This window comes from Salvelinus alpinus, chromosome 20 (genome assembly GCF_045679555.1).
Source record: "Salvelinus alpinus chromosome 20, SLU_Salpinus.1, whole genome shotgun sequence".
Taxonomy (NCBI): Eukaryota; Metazoa; Chordata; class Actinopteri; order Salmoniformes; family Salmonidae; genus Salvelinus; species Salvelinus alpinus.
In genome coordinates, this window is record NC_092105.1 from 41,925,715 (window position 1) to 41,949,957 (window position 24,243).

At 43.9% G+C, this 24,243-nt stretch overlaps 1 protein-coding gene and 1 long non-coding RNA gene across 5 annotated transcripts; one reads left to right on the forward strand and one right to left on the reverse strand.

Moving 5' to 3' along the window:
• The first annotated feature begins 394 nt into the window (after positions 1-394).
• Positions 395-24,097, forward strand: LOC139546932 (WD repeat, SAM and U-box domain-containing protein 1-like). 3 transcript variants are annotated; one of them, XM_071355912.1, is made up of 14 exons: positions 414-438; positions 552-687; positions 919-1,196; positions 1,284-1,338; positions 2,974-3,161; positions 4,320-4,406; positions 6,690-6,783; positions 7,456-7,489; positions 7,661-7,701; positions 7,800-7,906; positions 8,629-8,655; positions 9,959-10,144; positions 21,352-21,486; positions 23,393-24,097. In XM_071355912.1, exons 3-14 carry the CDS (start codon positions 941-943, stop codon positions 23,542-23,544), a joined length of 1,362 nt encoding a protein of 453 aa, XP_071212013.1. In that variant the 5' UTR covers positions 414-438; positions 552-687; positions 919-940; the 3' UTR covers positions 23,545-24,097. The 3 variants fall into 3 exon arrangements, with proteins under 3 accessions (XP_071212012.1, XP_071212011.1, XP_071212013.1); XM_071355911.1 differs by having other exon boundaries at positions 395-438; positions 552-632; positions 919-1,338; XM_071355910.1 differs by having other exon boundaries at positions 405-438; positions 919-1,338.
• LOC139546933 (uncharacterized) lies at positions 4,200-6,046 on the reverse strand. 2 transcript variants are annotated; one of them, XR_011669285.1, is made up of 2 exons: positions 5,821-6,046; positions 4,200-4,496 (listed from the first exon to the last, which is right to left on the reverse strand). It is a non-coding gene; the product is annotated as an uncharacterized lncRNA (long non-coding RNA). The 2 variants fall into 2 exon arrangements; XR_011669286.1 differs by having other exon boundaries at positions 4,200-4,555.
• Positions 24,098-24,243: the final 146 nt, after the last annotated feature.

Below are 24,243 nucleotides of genomic sequence, written 5' to 3' on the forward strand. Positions count from 1 at the left end.
TTAGTGGCCTTTTATTGTCCCCAGCACAAGATGCACGTGTGTAATAATAATCATGCTGTTTAATCAGTTTCTTGATATGTCACACCTGCCTGGTGGATGGATTATCTTGGCAAAGGAGAAATGTTCAGTAAGGATGTAAAAAATGTATTGACAATTTCTGGATTATTTTATTTCAGCTCATGAAACATGGGACCAACACTTGGTGCGTTTATATTTTTGATCAGTGTATCAGTATCGACAAGGCCTATTGATTAACGAGACTCACTATTTCTCGTATTATTTTGTTCTATAATTTGCCATTTACCTTGAAACATTTTATTTTCTTACACTGTCTCAATGGGTCACTACGCTATAAAAAGGATATTAAGTGCAATGGCTCAGGTCACTCTTGACGTCGAAACGTCAGTCACCTGCCCGCATCCTGTACAATGGATTAAAGTGAGCTAAAATAACATTTCTGCTATTTTTGTTAAGTGCTCCAACTCCTTTCGAAAGAGTCAATTGGATATTTGATAAACATGTTTGTAAATATAAGGACATTTCTTACCTAGGCGACCTACTGCACATTAACCTAACAACTTCCAGTGTCACGTGTTGAGCAATCGGTCATGAGGTTTAATTGTGTACGAAAGGTAAGCGCCACCTGTCACCAACAGCACAAGGTAGGCTGATAACAGATACAGAAAGGTAAGCGACTGTTTTCAAAGATTTATAGTTTTAGATTTGGTAATATTAACAATATCAGTAATAAAACGCTTTAGTTTGATTTAACACCTGCACACATGAAAGTAGTACCTACCTACCTGATTTTGGTTTATTATTCTATATCCAGTGATGCCTACAGAATGTTGGTTCCGTTAATGCCTGTGTGTTTTGCGCCACCTAGTGTAAGCTAAGGATGTTCACTTTTATTTACAGGAAGAACATCTACGGTGACAAAATGGTGTCATTAATCTGCACGCTCCAGGACCATCGAGATGAAGTATATTGGTGCGCGTTCTCCCCCACATTACTGGCGACTTGCTCCGGGGATAAGACCATACGCGTCTATAATACCAATGACTTCTCGGAGTTGCCGTTTTCGCCTCTGTCAGGCCATCGCTATGGAGTTCACTGCTGCAGTTTCAGTGTATGTGGCACCTACCTGTTCACCTGTTCCACAGACGCTTTAACTATCATTTGGAGTATGGCAACAGGTGAGGTAACGACAAAATTTGAACATCCTGGAGGAAGCCCAGTCAGGGTGTGCTCACTGTCTCCCGACTCCTCTCTCCTGCTGTCAGGGGCATCAGATGGAACCTTGGCCCTTTGGGATTTACACACTAAGAAATTACGCAAGTAGGTTATAGATCATGAGACAAATCCCTATATTGCATTGTACCAGTCAAACGTTTGAACACCTACTCATTCAAAGGTTTTTCTTTACCTTTACTATTTTCTACATTGTAGAATAATAGTGAAGACATCAAAACTATCAAATAACATGTATGGAATCATGTAGTTACCAAAAAAGTGTTCAACAAATCAAAATATATTTGAGATTCTTCAGTGGCTCCCCTTTGCCTTGATGACAGCTTTGCCCACTCTTGGCATTCTCTCAACCACCTTCATGAGGTAGTCACCTGGAATGCATTGTAATGAACAGGTGTGCCTTGTTAATAGTTAATTTGTGGAATTTCTTTCCTTAATGCGTTTGAGCCAATCAGTTGTGTTGGGGGGGCAAGATCAGCTCAAATAAGCAAAGAGAAACGACAGTCCATCATTACTTTAAGACATGAAGGTCAGTTAATCCGGAAAATGTCAAGAACTTTTAAAGTTTCTTCAAGTGCAGTTGCAAAAACCATCAAGCGATATGATGAAACTGGCTCTCTTGAGGACCGCCACAGGAAAAGAAGACCCAGAGTCACCTCTGCTGCAGAGGATACGTTTATTAGAGTTAACTGCCCCACAGATTGCAGCCCAAATTGATGCTTCACAGAGTTCAAGTAACAGACACATCTCAACATCAACCGTTTAGAGGAGACTGCGTGAGTCAGGCCTTCATGGTCGAATTTCTGCAAAAGAAACACCACTAAAGGACACCAATAAAAAGAGGAGACTTGCTTGGGCCAAGAAACACGAGCAATGGACAGTAGACCGGTGGCAATCTGTCTTTTGGTCTGATGAGTCCAAATTGGAGATGTTTGGTTCCATCAGCTGTGTCTTTGTGAGACGCAGAGTAGGTGAACGGATGATCTCTGCATGTGTGGTTCCCACCGTGAAGCATGGTGGAGGAGGTGTGATGGTGTGGGGGTGCTTTGCTGGTGACAGTGTCAGTGATTTATTTAGAATTTAAGGCACAATTAACCAGCATGGGTACCACAGCATTCTGCAGCGATACGCCATCCCATCTGGTTTGGGCTTAGTGGAACTATAATTTGTTTTTCAACAGGACAATGACCCAACACACCTCCAGGTTGTGTAAGGGCTATTTGACCAAGAAGGAGAGTGATGGAGTGCTGCATCAGATAACCTGGCCTCCACAATCACCCAACCTCAACCCAATTAAGATGATTTGGGATGAGTTGGACCGCAGAATGAAGGAAAAGCAGCCAATAAGTGCTCAGCATTTGTGGGAACTCCTTCAAGACTGTTGGAAAAGCATTCCAGGTGAAGCTGGTTAAGAAAATGCCAAGAGTGTGCATAGCTGCCATCAAGGCAATGGGTGTCTACTTGGAATAATCTACATTTTGATTTGTTGAACACTTTTTTGGTTACTACATGATTCCATATGTGTTATTTCATAGTGTTGATGTGTTCACTATTATTCTACAATGTGGAAAATAGTAAAATAAATAAATACCCTTGAATGAGTAGGTGTGTCCAATCTTGAATGAAGCATTATATTGCTTGTCCTCGTTGCTCCAACCTAATAAGTGTATATAGGCCTACTCTTTAAAATGGTACGTCATATTCCAATGTTCAACTTCCCAGATCTAAGGCCGTGACAGAGGCCACGGTGATGGCGTGCTGCTTCGCTCCGTGTGGTCAGATGTTTGTGACAGGATGTACATCTGGAGATATCAAAGTGTGGGATCTGGACACGAAGCAGCTCTATGCAGAGAGGGATGCCCATGATATGGGGGTGACCTGCTGCCATTTTGCACCCCAGTTTGACATTGGTAAGATGAGCACAGCACAGTTACCTCATTACCTGATCCTCTCCTTACGTCACTGTTCTCTTCAACAAATTGGGATAGTGCCCAGTTGAGGTATCATGTGTAAGAAAAAAAACACATACAGTACTGGTCCAAAGTTTGGCAGCACCTACTCATTCAAGGTTTTTTCTTTATTTTTACTATTTTCTACATTGTATAATAATAGTGAAGACATCAAAAGTATGAAATAACACATATGGAATCATGTAGTGACCAAAAGTGTTAAACAAATCAAAATATATTTTAGATTCTTCAAAGTGGCCACCCTTTACCTCGATGACCGCTTTGCACACTCTTGGCAAATTCACATTTGCAGCAGCACAATAACCTAAAATACAAGGCCAAATATACACAAGTTGCGTACCAAGACAACATTGAATGTTCCTGAGTGGCCTAGTTAAAGTTTTGACTTAAATCGGCTTGAAAATCTTTGGCAAGACTTGAAAATGGCTATCTAGCAATGACCAACAACCAACTTGAGCTTGAATAATTTTTTAAAGAATATTGTGTAATATTGTACTTTCCAGGTTTGCGAAGCTCTTAGACTTACCCAGAAAGACGCACAGCTGTAATTACTGCCTAATGTAATTCCAACATGTACTGTATTGATTCAGGGGTTTGAATACTTATGTAAATTAGATATTTCTATATTACATTTTTAGTACATTTTCGAAAATTGCTAAAAACATTTTTTTACTTTGTCATTACAGGGTATTGTGTGTGTAAATGAGTGAGTGAAAAAATGTATTTATTTCCTACAGTCTTTTTTACTCATCTTTATCAAAGGTAAATTATGATTAGATGATTATGATTAGATGTTCCACCCGCTCTTAGCTAATCATTTATTAAACTGGTGAAACATTTATTTAATCTTTCATCAACCATTAACATGAGTTCCTATTATCAATGCAATCCATTTATGATTGTCAGAGTTGAATTCTAGAAATTGCCTGAAATGTATTATCAATGTTGCCCAGCACTTCAAATGATAGGCAACAACCATTTTTGTCCTCCTATTGTGATGGGTTTTTATTATGAGGGTTATTGCCTGGTTTGTAAACAAGTTAACCATATTATTCTGATGGAGGGCCAATGTGCCGGGTTTGTTCCTCTGCTCCACAGATTTCAGTTCGGTGGAGTTTCGATTGGCCTCCTGTGGACAGGACAGTCAACTGAAGGTATGGATCGTATCTCAGCATGGTGCAGCAGGTAAGCTGGCCTGGCCTCCATTCACCCCAGGCCGTCTCTCTCTCTCTTCTTTCTTTTCTCCTTTCTTTTCTCTCTCTTTCTCTCTTCTTTCTCTCACGGGAATAGATAGAGAGATAGGGAACAGCATCAACAACCTTGAATTATCTGCACTGAATAAAGTAATTGCATTAGTGTTTAGAACAAACCGCATCAGTGCTGAAAATAATCCTCATTAATAATAGATTGTTTTTCAGTCATATCAGATTTGACAAGAGACCAGCAAGGTTGTGTGTGTGTGTGTGTGTGTGTGTGTGGTGTGTGTGTGTGTGTGTACTCTTGCCTGGGTGGTTGTGCTTGTATTAATAAATGTATCCAAACATTGTTTAAAGTGTGTTTACAGTATTTTCAACACATACTAGTTAGGGTCCAATATGCTGGTCTCTGTTCTAGATGTGTGTGTATATATACAGTACCAGTCAAGTTTGGACACACCTACTCATTCAAAGGTTTTTCTTTATTTTTACTATTTTCTACATTGTAAAATAATAGTGAAGACATCAAAACTATGAAATAACACAAAAAAAGTAGCCACCCTTTTCCTCGATGACAGCTATGCACACTCTTGGCATTCTCTCAACCAGCTTCACCTGGAATGCTTTTCCAACAGTCTTGAAGGAGTTCCTACACATGCTGTGCACTTGTTGGCTGCTTTTCCTTCACTCTGCGGTTCAACTCATCCCAAACCTTCTCAAATGGGTTGAGGTCGGGTGATTGTGCAGGCCAGGTTATCTGATGCAGCACTCCATCACTCTCCTTTGTCAAATAGCTCTTACACAACCTGGAGGTGTGTTGGGTCATTGTCCTATTGAAAAACAAATGATAGTCCCACTAAGCCCAAACCAGATGGGATGGCGTATCACTGCAGAATGCTGTGGTAGCCATGCTGGTTAAGCATGCCATAAATTCCGAATAAATCACAGACAGTGTCACCACCCCACCAGCTCCTCCATGCTTCACGGTGGGAACTACACATGAGATCATCCGTTCACCTACACTGCTTTTAAAAAAGACACAGCGGTTGGAACCAAAAATCTCCAATTTGGACTCATCAGACCAAAGGCCAGATTTCCAGCGGTCTAATGTCCGTTGCTCGTGTTTCTTGGCCCAAGCAAGTCTCTTCTTCTTATTGGTATCCTTAGTAGTGGTTTCTTTGCAGCAATTCGACCATGAAGGCCTGATTCACACAGTCTCCTCTGAACAGTTGATGTTGAGTGGTCCTGAATGGCCTGATAGCAGGCTTTGTATTAGCCTGGAATAGGGGTGGGCAACATAAGTCCCACATTTTTGTTGTTGTTGCCCAACCCTGCTCTGGAAGGTGGTGATGGATGGTCTTGTCCTGTCCTACTTGTATAGTACAGTACAGGTCGTGACTTACCTGTCTCTGTTGCTGTGGAAACAGCTGTTCCTGGGTGAGCTGTGTGTCCAAGGTGGTGTTCCACATGGATGTGTTGTGGTGCCATTGTCCTCGAGCAGCAGACACAGGACACTGAAGGGAGCACACAGAAACACAGGGAATGAAACCAGCAAACACGTACCTCTCACAGGCTGCAGAATAGGCCGCCTGCTGCAAAGTACGGGCCCTGGTGCTGTGCCTTGCCTGGTTATTGTTCCACATTCACAGGAAATTGTCTTTTGCAGATGGGCTTAGCCGCATGGGTGGAATTTTTATAGTCATCATTTTTCAGTTCTCTTTTGTGTCAGTAACCTTTCAATTCAACTGGCATTCTACTTCTGCTTCCTGTAGCCGATGTGTTATTATTCATGCGTTTCCTCCTTAATTGTCCTGTAGCGCTTTTCTTTTTTTTTGTGTTTTAGAAAGAAAGAAATACGTTTTTTTTTAAATCTGTATCTCTTCATTCACTGTGAATTGTAATAGCCACATGGCCGTCACTACTTACTCAGCCTGTAAAGGCTCCATTAAAAAGAAGCAATTAGTGATTTTGAATGACTTGCCAGCAGGGAAAAAATGTCACGTAGATAAGATAAATTTGAAAAAGGACAACAGCCTTACCACAGTGCTCAGTTGTCAACCTGCAAACACGATGTGGCATTACTGAATTGGAATGTAGTGTGTGTGTGTAGCCAAATCCTAAATGGACAGTCAGTTGTTAATCCAACTGTGTTTGTGGTCAAGGGAAGGATTGCAGGGATGGTCAGAGGGGTGGTCAGTGTGACACACAGTCAGTGGGGTGTGGGTGGCGAGGTCTTCTCTACATGAGGTCTTTGTGTGTTATTGATTCCCAGCCTGTGAGATGAAGCTGCTCCACACTCTGACTGGCCAGTCTTCCCCTGTGCTCTCCTGTGCCTTCTCTTCTGATGGTGAGCTGCTTGTCTCAGGGTAAGACCGTCCGTCCTCCATGTATGCTCTGATGTTAATCCTCTCATGACCCTTAACCCTAACCATAGCTCTGGTCCAGGGCGTTTTGTGCGGATTGCGAGCTGCGTGAACACCCTGGACCAGAGCTATCCTAACGCAAGCCGCACGAACGCTTTAGACTAGACCCACTTGGCACACACTGGTTGAATCAACGTTGTTTCCACATCATTTCAATAACATTACGTTGAACCAACGTGGAATATGCTTTGACGTCTGTACCCAGTGGGGACTACCCTAACACTCATTTTGGCAGAGCCTTAATGCTACTCTAGGGTACTTATAGGAATAATTACAGTCATAGCATCACTGTAATGTAAGGTGTGACCAAATAATTCTATACATCCCTATTCAGTAGGAATAAGCCTCTGTTGGTATTATCAGGCTGCTTTTAAATACTGCTGTTTTCCTATTGGACCACTAGGGGTCTCTACTCTGTTACAACATTCTGCTCTGTGAGTGAGGCTTCAATCTCATTCATGCTCGTGTTTGTTTAGTGTAGTAGGAGTTTTTGCTTAATTTCTGCACATAATGGGAAAATACAATTGTTTTATGTGTGATTGTTTGTTTGTATCTTGTACTGATGAGCTGTTGGAAGAAAAAAAAATGTAATCACTCTTACGTTTTCTTCAACAGCTCAGTGGATAAAACCGTGACCGTGTACAATGCGGTATGTAAAACACAATCTTGGGTGTGGTCTTAGTAAGTTGTTTTGCTTTTTAAACAGATATATCCGTCCACACTAACACCACTGTTTCCCGCGTACAAATCACAGTCTCTAAACAGTGAGAAATGCCAGACATTCTTCTTTGTCAATGTTTGTTTATCTCTTCCTTTGTAGAGCGATGGAGTCCTTCTTCACACTTTGAAACGGCATGAGAGGTACCAGCATGACCTGCCTGTTACTCTCTGACGTTATATAACTCACTGGAATTGTATGCATCAAAGACACTGAATTCCTGTGCCCCTCCCCCTCTTAGCTTTGTGACAGCCTGTGCCTTCTCTCCAACCCTGCCCTGGATGGCTACTGGCTCCATGGACAAGAAGGTCAACGTGTGGAGGATAGCAGATAGAGATAGCGGGCAGGGTAGGTAGTAGCCTGCTGTACTCTAATGTACCACTCAAAGCCCAGCAGCCATTTTGTGTGAGCCAGACAGCCAGTTCCATAGGGAGTGTAGCCCCAGTGGGAGAGGCTCCTCTGGGAGAGCTGGAGGAGGAGTACTGTGCCTGCTGTGCTGACAGGGCCAGACTCAAGCAAAGTAAAAAAAGATAGAGGAAGATGTGTTTCCAATGACATCATCAACCAATTTGTAGACAATTTGTAGGCAATTGGTTAAAATCACATGATGCACACCCATGATGTCATTGGAAACACTTATCTTCTATATTTTTTTTTACTACAAAACATAGAAACGGGCCATTTTCACATATGTTGATTTTGGGGTGGTGCTGGAGATGATGAATAGGAATGACCCTTTAATGGTCATTAGCCGGCTGGCTCTGAACCTAGGTGACGCGATCCATAATGGCCTCGTCTAACCTCTAAGCCCCACAGTGCCACACTTGCAGAGGGCACAATGGAAAGACCGAGAGAAATCAGATGAAATGTCTTAAACACATAAACACTCAAGAAATGAAGCTGTGTCTTCAGACATCGGGGGGCCAAGCTAGACTAGAGTATTCAACAGAGGGTTTCCTTCTGAGAGTAGGCACGTTGACAGAGCACATTCCAAGCTCTCTCTCTCTCTTGCTCTGTGTACACAATCTCCTTTGAAAGTGATTCATCTTGTGTTTTCTTGTGACTTCTAGCTCAATCCAGGAACCCCTCATGCCAAGGTAAGAACACACAGGAAAATGTCTTATCATTCGTTCCAGTGCATGATGGGACGGTCAGGAGCAGAAGTCTCCAGATACTGCCCACAGATGCTGATCTTTGGTTAGTTTAGCATTTTCCCCACTAATGGGGTTAGGATTAGGGGAGCTGATCCTAGATCTGTACGTAGGGGAAGCATCACCCTGGAGCTGGAGCCAGATACTGGGCCAGTAAATGGATAAGATGTCTGGAGGAAGCATTAAAATAAACGATGATGACTTGTGAAGTGACAGATGATGATGAGGAGCCAGTTCAAGAGTGGAACCTTTCCAGATAAAAAAAGAACCCTCTCTTGGCAGAGCTTCCCTAACCCCCCAGTCAGCTAGGCTCCCAGAAGCTTATTGGATATTGGATATTGACATGACCTTCCCCTGAGTCCCAAATAGAGTGCACTACGTTTGACTAGGTCGGTAGGGTGCCATTTGGGATGCAGGCTCAGATTCCTATCTCTGTGGTACTGTGAAGGGGGAGGTGTTACCGTGCAGTGCAGGCAGATTTGATAAGAGGACACTTACTGTTCTGGTGCGTTTTGGTTGATAGTGTTGCTGCTGTTTCACATAACATCATTAAGCTTCCGTTCACATGTTTGCTTCTGAGAGGGAAATTCAGTGGGGAAGTCAGTGGTGGTGTTATTTTGGCCAGGGGGGCAAGGAAACGATTGTGAATGACTGGGATAACAGATAGCGAGAGATGGAGGGTGACGTGAAGGGAGCAAGAGAGGTGAGGAAAAGCAAACAATGCCCCGTTAATGTGAAATAGCTCCACTAGTCCCCACTGTTATCACTCAGCTGCTTAATGATAAACACTCCATGCTTTACATTTCCTACATGGTGCCATTAGCAAGCGCAGCACACAACACCGTGCGTTTTATCTTAGCGATACATGGAAAAATGATAGCCGCTCGCACAATGTCATGTGAAGGTTGCCTCTGACGAACAGTGTGCCTGCAAAGGCCAGAAAAACAACCTTGTCGGGGGGAGGGAGACTCCGTAGCTGATAAATATTCCCAGGGCATGCAAATGTGATTTTAAAGCACTGTTGATAAAAATAGGATGTATCGTTTGGTGACAGGTTAGGAATCACTGGTTGGTCATTTGCTATCAGCACCGATGGAGGGTCTTTGTGTGGAATGTGTGGGATGTGTGGTATGCGTTTGTAGGGATCTGATAAGTAGTATTGCAGGAGATGGGCGGGGGTGAAGGACTCGAGGAGGGGGCATGTGGGAAGGCCCTTCCCCCCCTTCCTGTGTTTGTGTGTGTCCCACAGGAGCAGGAAGGAAGCTGTCAGGTCACTCCAGGCTGCTGGTGAGCGACTGGTCCGAGGAGGATGTGTTGGCCTGGCTGAGTGAGGAGGGTCTGGAGGAGCTGGTCACCACCTTCACAACCAACAACATAGACGGCCCTGAGCTGCTCTGTCTGACCAAGGAGACCCTGGCCTCAGAGCTGAGCGTTGGTAAGGACATGGAATTCACAACTAGGGTTGCAAAATTCTGGTAACTGTCCCCAAATGACCAGATTTTCCAGAAACCCGGGTTCAGTGTTTCTCCTATATTTTTTTTTGCAAAGGTGGTGTATGGGGGGGTACTTTTTTTTATAGAAGGAGTTTGAGAAGAGCTGACAGGAAATGTTGCAGCGTGAAAGCTAATTTCCTGTAATTCTATACATTTTGCAATGGCTAATTCTGTATTCTTATGCTCAAACATTATAACCAAATCAATGGGGTGCCCTAATCAGGGATCCTAAGCATGTGCTCGGTCGATAATCCAGCCATGCCAAAAATACTCCTAAATTCATTTTATTTATTTATTTAATCATTTTAGCTTTTATTTTGGTGATTTGTAGTTCTCAAAGATTATATCTTTTTTTTTAATTTTTTTTTTTATACATATATAGGTAAATTATATTTTCTCCAAACTTCCTGACTGCTTTTAGTCATTTAAATTTACACTGAAAGCATTTTTCCATCCAGATTAATTTAGTGAAAAATGTGGGTGTGGCGGCAACAATGTAACAGCGGTGCAGCGGGGAAACACTGCGGGTTGGAAGATTCCCGGAATCAGGACATCCAGAACTATGATTTCTGTAAATCCCTTTTGCCACCCTACTTACAACACAAAGATTTAAGGCATGTCTAACCAGGGGCGCCGCCAGGGGTTTTGGCCCCCATGAAAATATATCACATTGGGCCCCACCACCACAGGCCACACCAACCCTGCGCAATTGCTGTAACCACACACATCCAGAACCCAATCGACCCATTCAAAGCTTTAAATAACTACCTTTGCAGGCTTGCAACTCTCTTGTAGTCTATCTTGTAGTCTCAGTATATTTACTGTACGATATTTACTGACAGTGAGCTGTGAAAATACATTTACATTTTACATTTAAGTCATTTAGCAGACGCTCTTATCCAGAGCGACTTACAAATTGGTGCATTCACCTTATGATATCCAGTGGAACAACCACTTTACAATAGTGCATCTAACTCTTTTAAGGGGGGGGGGGGGGGGTTAGAAGGATTACTTTATCCTATCCTAGGTATTCCTTAAAGAGGTGGGGTTTCAGGTGTCTCCGGAAGGTGGTGATTGACTCCGCTGACCTGGCGTCGTGAGGGAGTTTGTTCCACCATTGGGGTGCCAGAGCAGCGAACAGTTTTGACTGGGCTGAGCGGGAACTGTACTTCCTCAGAGGTAGGGAGGCGAGCAGGCCAGAGGTGGATGAACGCAGTGCCCTTGTTTGGGTGTAGGGCCTGATCAGAGCCTGAAGGTACGGAGGTGCCGTTCCCCTCACAGCTCCGTAGGCAAGCACCATGGTCTTGTAGCGGATGCGAGCTTCAACTGGAAGCCAGTGGAGAGAGCGGAGGAGCGGGGTGACGTGAGAGAACTTGGGAAAGTTGAACACCAGACGGGCTGCGGCGTTCTGGATGAGTTGTAGGGGTTTAATGGCACAGGCAGGGAGCCCAGCCAACAGCGAGTTGCAGTAATCCAGACGGGAGATGACAAGTGCCTGGATTAGGACCTGCGCCGCTTCCTGCGTGAGGCAGGGTCGTACTCTGCGAATGTTGTAGAGCATGAACCTACAGGAACGGGTCACCGCCTTGATGTTAGTTGAGAACGACAGGGTGTTGTCCAGGATCACGCCAAGTTTCTTAGCACTCTGGGAGGAGGACACAATGGAGTTGTCAACCGTGATGGCGAGATCATGGAACGGGCAGTCCTTCCCCGGGAGGAAGAGCAGCTCCGTCTTGCCGAGGTTCAGCTTGAGGTGGTGATCCGTCATCCACACTGATATGTCTGCCAGACATGCAGAGATGCGATTCACCACCTGGTTATCAGAGGGGGGAAAGGAGAAGATTAATTGTGTGTCGTCTGCATAGCAATGATAGGAGAGACCATGTGAGGATATGACAGAGCCAAGTGACTTGGTGTATAGCGAGAATAGGAGAGGGCCTAGAACAGAGCCCTGGGGGACACCAGTGGTGAGAGCACGTGGTGCGGAGACAGATTCTCGCCACGCCACCTGGTAGGAGCGACCTGTCAGGTAGGACGCAATCCAAGCGTGGACCTTGCCGGAGATGCCCAGCTCGGAGAGGGTGGAGAGGAGGATCTGATGGTTCACAGTATCAAAGGCAGCCGATAGGTCTAGAAGGATGAGAGCAGAGGAATACAACACTGTGCAGACATGCATGCAACATTCTGCATACAGTGGAATTCACTATTTGATGCAAGACTGATACCCTCTATAAGAAATGTGCTAAAGGCCATATTTTACAGTCTAAATGTAATTTTAATGGTACAATTCTTGAATGGAAAGTTCTCTTAACATGAATGAATAACTTAAATATAACTTAAATATACATTAACCTCTTCAATTCAAATAAATTAACGTTATCATGCCTGTGGGCATCGTGTGTAGTGATCCAATATCCATAGCCATGCCATTTAACAGTTATCACTGGCGCTTACTCGCCAAGAGCGAGCCTTCTTGCTAGCAAAGTCACTGATCAGCTTGTTTTTCAACATCCTTACTTTGTCTCTTTCTGTGCACCTTCTCTCATTTGCTCCATCCTCATCATCTGCATTTAATTTTTTATATATATTTTTTTTAACCAGGTAGGCCAGTTGAGAACAAGTTCCCATTTACAACTGCGACATGGCCAAGATAAAGCAAAGCAGTACAACAACAGAGTTACACATGGGATAAGCAAACGTACAGACAATAACACAATAGAAAAATCGATGTCAGTGTGTGCAAATGTAGTAAGATTAGGGAGGTAAGGCAAATAAATAGGCCATAATGGTGAAATAATTACAATTTAGCATTAATACTGGAGTGATAGATGTGCAGATGATGATGTGCAAGTAGAGATACTGGGGTGCAAAAAAACAAAACAATATGGGGATGAGGTAGTTGGGTGTGCTATTTACAGATGGGCTGTGTACAGGTACAGTGATCAGTAAGCTGCTCTGACAGCTGATGCTTAAAGTTAGAGAGGGAGATATAAGTGTCCAGCTTCAGTGATTTTTGCAATTCGTTCCAGTCATTGGCAGCAGAGAACTGGAAGGAAAGGCGACCAAAGTAGGTGTTGGCTTTGGGGATGACCAGTGAAATATACCTGCTAGAGCGCGTGCTACGGGTGGGTGTTGCTATGGTGACCAGTGAGCTGAGATAAGGCTGGGCTTTACCAAGCAAAGACTTATAGATGACTGTTTAGCCAGTGGGTTTGGCGACGAATATGTAGCGAGGGCCAGCCAACAAGAGCATACAGGTCGCAGTGGTGGGTAGTATATGGGGCTTTGGTGACAAAACGGATGGCACTGTGATAGACTACATCCATTTTGCTGAGTAGAGTGTTGGAGGCTATTTTGTAAATGACATCGCCGAAGTCAACGATCGGTAGGATAGTCAGTTTTACGAGGGTATGTTTGGCAGCATGAGTGAAGGAGGCTTTGTTGCGAAATAGGAAGCCGGTTCTTGATTTAATTTTGGATTGGAGCTGCTTAATGTGAGTCTGGAAGGAGAGTTTACAGTCTAACCAGACACCTAGGTATTTGTAGTTGTACACATATTCTTTTTTTTATTTTTATTTTTTTTATTTTTTCCCCAATTTTCGTGGTATCCAATCGCTAGTAATTACAATCTTGTCTCATCGCTACAACTCCCGTACGGGCTCAGGAGAGACGAAGGTCGAAAGCCGTGCGTCCTCCGAAGCACAACCCAACCAAGCCGCACTGCTTCTTAACACAGCGCGCCTCCAACCCGGAAGCCAGCCGCACCAATGTGTCGGAGGAAACACCGTGCACCTGGCCCCCTTGGTTAGCGCGCACTGCGCCCGGCCCGCCACAGGAGTCGCTGGAGCGCGATGAGACAAGGATATCCCTACCGGCCAAACCCTCCCTAACCCGGGCGACGCTAGGCCAATTGTGCGTCGCCCCACGGACCCCCCGGTCGCGGCCGGCTGCGACAGAGCCTGAACCCAGAGACTCTGGTGGCGCAGCTAGCACTGCGATGCAGTGCCCTAGACCACTGTGCCACCCGGGAGGCCGTTGTCCACATATTCTAAGTCAGAACCGTCCAGAGTAGTGATGCTAGGCGGGCGGGTGCGGGAAGCAATCCGTTGTGGAGCATGCATTTAGTTTTGCTAGCATTTAAGAGCAGTTGAGGCCACGGAAGGAGTGTTGTATGGCATTGAAGCTTGTTTGGAGGTTAGTTAACACAGTGTCCAAGGAAGGGCCAGATGTATACAGAATGGTGTCGTCTGCGTAGAGGTGGATCAGAGAATCACCAGCAGCAAGAGCGACATCATAGCTATATACAGAGAAAAGAGTCGGCCCGAGAAATGAACCCTGTGGCACCCCCATGAAAACAGCTGCACAGTACTGTCTTTTATCTATGGCGGTTATGATATCGTTTAGGACCTTGAGTGTGGCTGAGGTGCACCCATGACCAGCTCGGAAACCAGATTGCATAGTGGAGAAGGTATGGTGGGATTCGAAATGGTCGGTGATCTGTTTGTTAACTTGGCTTTCGAAGATTTTAGAAAGGCAGGGCAGGATGGATATAGGTCTGTAACAGTTTGGGTCTAGAGTGTCTGCCCCTTTGAAGTGGGGGATGACCGCGGAAGCTTTCCAATCTTTAGGGATCTCAGACGATACGAAAGAGAGGTTGAACAGGCTAGTAGTAGGGGTTGCAACAATTTCCGCAGATAATTTTAGAAAGAGAGCGTCCAGATTGTCTAGCCCAGCTGATTTATAGGGATCCAGATTTTGCAGCTCTTTCAGAACATCAGCTATCTGGATTTGGCGGAAGGAGAAGTGGAGGGGGCTTGGGCAAGTTGCTGCGGGGGGTGCATAGCTGTTGGCTGGGGTTGGGGTAGCCAGGTGGAAAGCACGGCCAGCTGTAGAAAAATGCTTATTGAAATTCTCGATTATTGTAGATTTATTGGTGGTGACAGTGTTTCCTAGCCTCAGTGCAGTGGACAGCTGGGAGGAAGTGCTCTTATTCTCCATGGACTTTACGGTGTCCCAAAACTTTTTGGAATTAGTGCTACAGGATGCATATTTCTGTTTGAAAAAGCTAGCCTTAGCTTTCCTAACTAACTGTGTATATTGGTTCCAGACTTCCCTGAAAAGTTGCATATCGCGGGGGCTATTCGATGCTAATGCAGTACGCCACAGGATGTTTTTGTGCTGGTCAAGAGCAGTCAAGTCTGGAGTGAACCAAGGGCTATATCTGTTCTTAGTTCTAAATTTTTTTTGAATGGGGCATGCTTATTTAAGATGGTGAGGAAAGCATTTTTAAAGAACAACCAGGCATCCTCTACTGACGGGATGAGGTCAATATCCTTCCAGGATACACGGGCCAGGTCGATTAGGAAGGCCTGCTCGCTGAAGTGTTTTAGGGAGCGTTTGACAGTGATGAGGGGTGGTCGTTTGACCGCGGACCCATTACGGACGCAGGCATTGAGGCAGTGATCGCTGAGATCCTAGTTGAAATCAGCAGAGGTGTATTTAGAGGGCAGGTTGGTCAGGATGATATCTATGAGGGTGCCCATGTTTACAGATTTAGGGCTGTACCTGGTAGGATCCTTGATAATTTGTATGAGATTGACGGCATCTAGCTTAGATTGTAGGACGGCCGGGGTGCTAAGCATATCCCAGGTTAGGTCACCTAACAGTACGAACTCTGAAGATAGATGGGGGGGGCAATCAATTCACATGGTGTCCAGGGCACAGCTGGGGGCTGAGGGGGGTCTATAACAAGCGGCAACAGTGAGAGACTTATTTATGGAAAGGTGTATTTTTAAAAGTAGAAGCTCGAATTGTTTGGGCACAGACCTGGATAGCATGACAGAACTCTGCAGTAGATTGCAACTCTGCCCCCTTTGGCAGTTCTATCTTGACGTAAAACGTTCTAGTTGGGGATGGAATTTCTGAGTTTTTGGTGGCCTTCCTAAGACAGGATTCAGACACGGCTAGGACATCAGGGTTGGCGGAGTGTGCTAAAGCAGTAAATATAACAAATTTAGGGAGGAGGCTTCTGAAGTTAACATGCATGAAACCAAGGCTTTTACGATTACAGAAGTTAACAAATGAGAGCGCCTAGGGTGTAGGTGTAAAGCTGGGGGCTACAGGGCCTGGGTTAACCTCTACATCACCAGAGGAGGAGTAGGATAAGGGTACGGCTGAAGGCTATAAGAACTGGTCGTCTAGTGCGTTGGGACAGAGAATAAAAGGAGCAGATTTCTGGGTGTGGTAGAATAGATTCAGGGCATAATGTACAGACAAGGGTATGGTAGGATGTGAGTACAGTGGGGGTAAACCTTGGCATTGATCGACGATGATAGAGCTTGCATCTCTGGAGACACCAGTTAAGCCAGGTGAGGGGTGTGTGACAAAAGAGCTATCTAAGGCATGTTGAGCTGGACTAGGGGCTCTACAGTGAAATACAGCAATAATAACTAACCGGAACAGCAGAAGAAAATGCATATTGACATTAGAGAGAGGCATGTGTAGCCGAGTGATTATAGGGTCCAATGAGCAGCAATAGGTGAGTCAGGGAGCTGTTCGGTAGTCGCTACTATGCTAGGCGAGCGGAAGGCACGGCGTTCAGAAAGCTAGCGGGCCGTGGCTAGCAGATGGGTCATTGGTACTGCCGGCACTGTCTTTCACCTCTTCCTCCACTTCCACACTCCTCCCTGACAAAACTGTATCACTTGAAGAGGGTCTTGGCTCTGTAGAGTGTGCTTGACGCATATGATAGTATATCCTATAATATAATACCATTTGTAATAACATCATAACCAAAATTTCAGTTGCTATTTCAGTGACTTTGTTGACTTAAATTAACTACATGCACCACGGAAAAAAATTAAACCGCACTGAAAACTGCAGAATATTGACCCAAATTACCTGCAGTTGCGTATTACCACCTATAGATGTCAGTAAACTACCATATTTCTGTCTGCATCAAAGCCATGGAGATTTTCCTTGGCCATATGATTTGAAGGTATTATTTTAACATTGGCTGTCACTTATACAGACTGAGTCTTCAAACTGTTCAGCATCCAATACAGACTATAGGCTGTTTTTGTTTCATATAATGATCATTATGTGGAAAAATAATTTGTGTTTGAATTCTTATCATTGAAAAGGGTTGAATCATTTCATTTTTTTCATAATAATAAAACAATTAATTCCCACCGACTATGCCAACTGACATGTCATTCAACACAATGCTGCTCACCTCCTTTTTCAGTTGGGAGTAGGGCTGGTTCAGGGGTATGGGGATGGGGAGACAGGGCTGCTGAGCCTGAAGCTGCATCTGTTGGGCCTGGCACCAGGCAGGGGCAGGGACAACTGATTTAGTATGAATATCTTGCTAAACCTTTGCCTGCGTTGATTAAATGTCAGCTAAAAGAGGAGTGAAATGTAAACACTCAGAATTTTCTGTGAAGATATTATGTAACTAATGTTAAGGGAGCAAAAGTAGCCTATTTCACTATGTACTAAGCTGACAGATTAATTTTCACCAGTCACAGACTACACCCACCTTTCTTTTCTCTCTTGTTTTTTCTTTCTTTTCGTTTTTGTAAAGCAGATTTTTCTTTAGGAAGCTGAGACATGATGCTCACTCCTCACTCGCAATTCACTGCTAGCAAGTACCGTTCACACCTGGTTTGGGGGCAGGACCATGTAAATAGAGGGTGTGAAAAAGAAACCGTTTAGTTTTATTAGTACATTGTAAATAAAATATTATATTAATGATGAAAGGTTAATAATTGAATATTGAAAAAAAATTACCAAATGTTCCCCCCCATGCGTCGCCCCTGTGTCTGACCTGTGACCTGGCATCTCCATTCCTCATTAGTAATGAAGGGACCCAGGAGTAGATACATAGGATTATTCTGGATTGTGCAATTCTGTTGGAATGGAATACATGCCACAGAGGCTTTTATCTGTCTTCTAATATCCCCACAATGCTCCCAAAATCAAATTGTAATCTGCTTTGGGGCTGCCAAGCTGTGACATTACTACTTCCAAAATGTCCCATTGGATATTACTTGCTTATATAATTTGCTTCAGACAATTTCCCATCAGCCATCAGATGACCTTAGATGTTAAAATAGTTTGGACAGGACCTAGTGTCTTACATTTTCTATGGCATTTTCTATGGCACCTCAACCATCAATGTTAGAGAGAAAATGATATGTTTACTCTGTGTCTTCACGGTGATATGATTGAAATAGATAGTGCCATAAAGACTATAGTTTTCTGAATCCGTATTAATCATTACCAATGAATCATTACCAATGAATCATTACTGAGGAAGCAATACATTGCTATGAATCCCCTTTCCTTTCTGCTGTCCACACTAACCTACTTTAGGATTTCCTGAAGATGCTGTTTGTGGAGACAGTGAAATAAATGAGATTCTTCACCACATCTCTGTGGAGGAGGGTTCTCAAACTGGCAGAACCCTTCCCAAAAAGTTTATCTATTTTATTGTTGGACATAAAAGACTGTAAAAACACCAAGTGATTTTAATTTTGGAAATCTGTTCCAAAGTATTCCCACGCATAATAGAAAGATACTGTATATGTAATTGTATAGAAATATAAGCAAGGTTTGAAATTATACTTTTTTTGGTAAAATATATCTGTTTTGGCTTCTTGCGGTCAATATGAAGTCTCCAAATGATTTGTAATTATGTTCCGGCCCCCTGACCATACGCTCAAGACAAAAATTGTCCCGCGGCTACAACCTAGTTGATGATCCCTGCTGTAGGGCTTTAGGGAGAATTCTGTATCACACCCACAGAGAGAGAACAGCACCTCAGTGCATCACAGTAGGACATGTGTTATCTCTAGGGACTAGCTCTTCTGGTACTACAACTCCCATCTACAGCAAACATCAGTCCGCTGCATTACAGGTTTATGGTGGTTTGTCAATGTATCCCAATGTAGTCTTGGTCCTGTGATTGTCAATATGCAAACTGTGAGGGTAAGTTACAAAGTGTATTTTGCAAGCAATCATGATTGTCACCTCATTTGCTGCAATGCAGTCACAAAGAAAGATACTGTAAATATTGCTCAGAGTTGAGCAATTCCCTTATCCACATTAGCTAATTGTATGACTAATGGGTTCAGCAAGTCTGATTGGACGTACACATTTTGATTGAGCACTTTTCCCCACTGGGATTTGACCTTTTGTGATTGCACTGCCCGATCTATCTATAGTGCTGCATCTGCACTGAGTTTCCTCCAATCACATTGGTTGAGTTTACTCCCCACAGTCTCATGGGGCCCCTGATTGCAGGTGCTGGCTAATTAACTCTACCGAGACACTAAAGTCATCATGACCTAGTGCCATAATCTCACTGATATGTGGCAGGTGGTGGGGTTTCTGTCTTTCACGCCACCAATACAGTTTTCTGTCAGTTCCTAGCCTAAGCGCACGTGGGTGGGTGTGTGTGTGTGTGTGTTTGGATCTGTTTCCCTTGAGCACCAAGTCACTAGGCAATGGCAGAACCCTGATTAACAAACAGAGCATTCCATATGTAGGAGCAACGTCTTCCACAGGAAGAGGTCTGATTGGGTTGCTGCTAGATGGTGTGAAGTTACGGTAAAAAAAGTTGTATGTTCAGGTCGCATCAGGGAGAATTTTAGCTAACCCTAACCCTAACTGTATACCATCCAGTCAAAACCGTCTGATTGGGGAGATGATCATTCTTTGGTATACATCCCGGACCCTGTCGAACTGCCTGATAATGAGGCCGTTTTCAGACTGCAGCTCAGTTCTGCTCCACAGAGGCCCTAACTGAATCATCTACAATGCAGCCAATGGCAGGAGGCAGACGTCATTGTGTCTGGGACTCTGTTTCACCATGCCAGAAAGGTGGCGTGCTGCTCTAATAAAGGTGGCCTACTGGTACCTGCTGTCGACATACTGGCACCCACCGGAGAACCACAATTCTCTGGCCCTGGAGATGCACTATTCAAACCTATTCCATTGGGTAACTGTAGGCTTTAGGAGTTACAATTCTGTCGAGCAGCGGTTGCTTTGCTGTGCCCCAAGTGATAGCGGACATCTTCCTGGCAACCATCTCTCTTCCTGTGGAACATTCCAAGTTCCAACACCGATCATCAGGGATGACGTTCAGTTGCCTGCTGCTTTTGAAAAGCAGAGCTTTAAAACCGTCTACAGGCTTTGAATCATCAGTATTACCCTTTGTTTCTGTGAAGATGGGTGAAGGAGAATCCCAGTCAGATTTATGCATCTGTCTCTTATCGGGGTAAACCAGAAGAAAGGATTGCACATTTTATTGAACGGTAGATGCTGTCATTCCCGTGAAATTGGGTTTCCTAGCACAGATAATGAGGGCTTGTTTATGGAAGCACTGACACTGGCAGTTCCTCAGCTTGGCTTTACCCTTCACCAATGTCCACACACATGCTGTGTTAATTTCTTGGGAAATGTACTACTACCACAAATAACCATAAATATGACTTATCTATACAGGCCCAGACAATCAGAATGCGTTTTCACTCACAAAAGGGCTTTATTACAGACAGAAATACTCATCAGCTGTCCGGGTGGCTGGTCTCAAACAGTCCTGCAGGTGAAGAAGCCGGATGTGGAGGTCCTGGGCTGGCGTGGTTACACTTATAGGAGAGAAATGAACATTCAATTCTCTGGCAACAGCTGTGGTGGATATTCCTGCAGTCAGCATGCCAATTGCACGCTCCCTCAACTTGACACATCTGTGGCATTGTGTTGTGGGACAAAACTGCACATTGTAGAGTGGCCTTTTGTCCCCAGCACAAGCTGCACCTGTGTATTTACATTTTTTTATTTAACCTTTATTTAACAATTGAACACTCCCAGCACAAGGTGCACCTGTGTAATGATCATGCTGTTTAATCTGCTTGTTGATATGCCACACCTGTCAGGTGGATGGATTATCAAAGAACCCAGAAATGTTCCATAATGCACAAATTTGTGTACAACATTTAAGAGAAATAAGCTTTTTTGTGCATTATGGAACATTTCTGGGTTCTTTGATTTCAGCTCAGCTCTTGAAACATGGGACCAACACTTTACGTGTTGCGTTTTATATGTTTGTCCAGTATAGTTTTGTATGTTGCCATTGTTTTGCTAGAGTCGGTGGGTCTCCGTGGTAAAGTCCTGAGGAAGGTGGAAGCTCTGAAGGCAGAGTTGACCGGACTAGACGCCCCAGATGAGTTCCTCTGTCCAATCACCAGAGAGGTGATGAAGGACCCTGTCATTGCTGCAGGTGAGGGAGAGGGCATAAAAACATCTGTCTCACATAAGCTGCGTATTTTTTCATTAATTGGTCTTTTGACCAATCCGATCAGCTCTGAAAAATCTTACTTGAAAAGATCTGAGATTTGTCAAGACTAATTAGTGGAAAAAATATCCAAATTGGGTTGCCGGTCTAAACGCAACCATACAGTGCATTCAGAAAATATTCAGACCACTTCACTTTTTCCACATTTTGTTATGTTACAGCCTTATTCTAAAAAATGGCCCTCCTACACACAATGCCCCATAATGACAAAGCAAAAACAGGTTTTTAGACATTTCTGCAAATGTGTTTAAAAAGAAAAATGTAATATCAGATTTACATAAGTATTCATACCTTGTACTCAGTACTTTGTTGAAGCACCTTTGGCAGCAATTACAGCCTCGAGTCTTCTTGGGTATGACGCTACAAACTTTGGCACACCTGTATTTGGGGAGTTTCTCACATTCTTCTCTGCAGATCCTCTCAAGCTCTGTCAGGTTGGATGGGGCACGTCGCTGCACAGCTATTTTCAGGTCTTTACAGAGATGTTCAATCGGGTTCAAGTCCGGGCTCTGGCTGGGCCACTCAAGGACATTTAGATACTTGTCCCGAAGCCACTCCTGTGTTGTCTTGGCTGTGTGGTTAGGGTCATTGTTCTGTTGGAAGGTGAATCTTTGCCCCAGTCTGAGATCCTGAGTGCTCTGGAGCAGGTTTCATCAAGGATCTCTCTCTACTTTGCTTCGTTCATCTTTCTCTCGATCCTGACTAGTCTCCCAGTCCCCGCCGCTGAAAAACATCCCCAGTATGATGCTGCCACCACCATACGTCATGGTAGGGATGGTGCCAGGTTTCCTCCAGACGCGATGCTTGGCATTCAGGCACAAGAGTTCAATCTTGGTTTCATCAGACCAGGGAAATTTGTTTTTCATGGTCAGAGTACTTTGGGTGCCTTTTGGTAAAGTCCAAGCAGGCTGTCATGTGTCTTTTACTGAGGAGTGGCTTCCAGTTGGCCCCTCTACCATAAAGGCCTGATTGGTCGAGTGTTGAAGAGATGGTTGTCCTTCTGGAAGTTTCTTCCATTGCCACAGAGGAACTCTGGAGCTCGGTCAGTGACCATCGGGTTCTTGGTCACCTCCCTGACCATGGCCCTTCTCCCCCGATTGCTCAGTTTGGCCAGCTCTAGGAAGAGTCTTGGTGGTTCCAAACTTTTAAGAATAATGGAGGCCACTGTGTTCTAGGGGACCTTCAATGCTGCAGAAATATTTTGGTACCTTTCTCCATATCTGTGTCTCAACACAATCCTGTCTTGGAGCTCTATGGACAATTTCTTTGACCTCATGGCTTGGTTTTTGCTCTGACATGCACTGTCAACTGTGGAACCTTTTATCTAGACAGGTGTGTGCCTTTCCAAATCATGTCCAATCAACTGAATTTACCACCGGTGGACTCCATTCAAGTTGTAGAAACATCAAGGATGATCAATGGAAACAGGATGCACCTGAGCTCAATATCGAGTCTCATAGCAAAGGGTCTGAATACTTATGTAAATAAGGTCTTTGTTTTTTATTTTTAATACATTTGCGAACATTTATAAAAACCTGTTTTCGCTTTGTCATTATGAGGTATTGTGTTTAGACTAAGAAAAAAAAGATTTAATCCATTTTAGAATAAGGCTGTAACGTAACAAAATGTGGAAAAAGTAAGGGGGTCTGAATACTTTCCAACTGCACTGTATACATGTCCTTGTTCGTCAATGCTAACGTAGCCCATTTGTTATTGTTAAAAAAAATTAAAATCTGCACTGTTTCCTGCTCCAACTCACGTTATACTGTACGTAGCCTATAAAAGTAATTATGTCAATGTCTGATGTATAAAATGTGTCTGAAATCAACAGATGGATATTCCTATGAGAGAGAGGCCATTGAGAGTTGGATCAGCGCTAAGAACCGCTCCAGTCCCATGACCAACTTACCTTTACCAACCACTCTGGTCATGCCCAACAGAAGCCTGAAGACCGCTATTGGCCGTTGGACTGCCACTCAGTGATGGATTGGTGTACGAGTAATCAGTAATGCCTTACTCTGAAGCAGACTGTAAAATGAGGTCACCCAATTGTTTCCTATGAGAATACTCAGTGGCACATTTGATGATCAGGAAGTGTCATTTCACCCTGTCACCATCTTGCCCCATGGAGTTTTTGGAAACATTGCATGCGCAGTTTGAGCTACTCTAGGAAGTGACGGTGCAGACTAGCTCAGTGCTGCACCCTCTCATGGAGAACCTCAAGTTGAAGGCCAACCAGGTACTACAGGCTACCATTAGCAACTAAATGATCCTTAGAACTTTGTCTGTGTGTGATTTTTAAAGGAATTGCTTCAAAGACATACATCCAGTGAAATAGAAATCATGTACCATGATTGTGTTTGTGATTACTGACAATCAGTTCACTGCACAGTTCTATTACATACTTTTGATTAAACAAGGGTGATTATTCATGAATGAATGATATGTCGTTTGCCTGTGTGTGCCTTGTAAATGACTAGATCTTTACATAATTTGTGCAATAGGATTTTGTTGGAATAAACTAAACTGAAGTCGACGTTTATACTGTATATGCAGTATAAACATGTGGTTCTAAAATGTATTGTGTAACTTTGCTCTGGTCCAGGATGTTTAGTGTGCATTCAAACGGGCACTACCGCCCTGGACCAGAGCTATGTTGAACTGTGCCTCGTCTGTTCCCTG

Excerpts from the sequence above, each read along its gene's own strand:
- LOC139546932 (XM_071355911.1), top strand. The coding sequence starts at position 941 with ATGGTGTCATTAATCTGCACGCTCCAGGACCATCGAGATGAAGTATAT. Across the intron at positions 3,162-4,319 it reads TGCACCCCAGTTTGACATTG|ATTTCAGTTCGGTGGAGTTT; the intron begins GTAAGATGAGCA and ends TCTGCTCCACAG. Across the intron at positions 8,656-9,958 it reads CAGGAACCCCTCATGCCAAG|GAGCAGGAAGGAAGCTGTCA; the intron begins GTAAGAACACAC and ends TGTGTCCCACAG.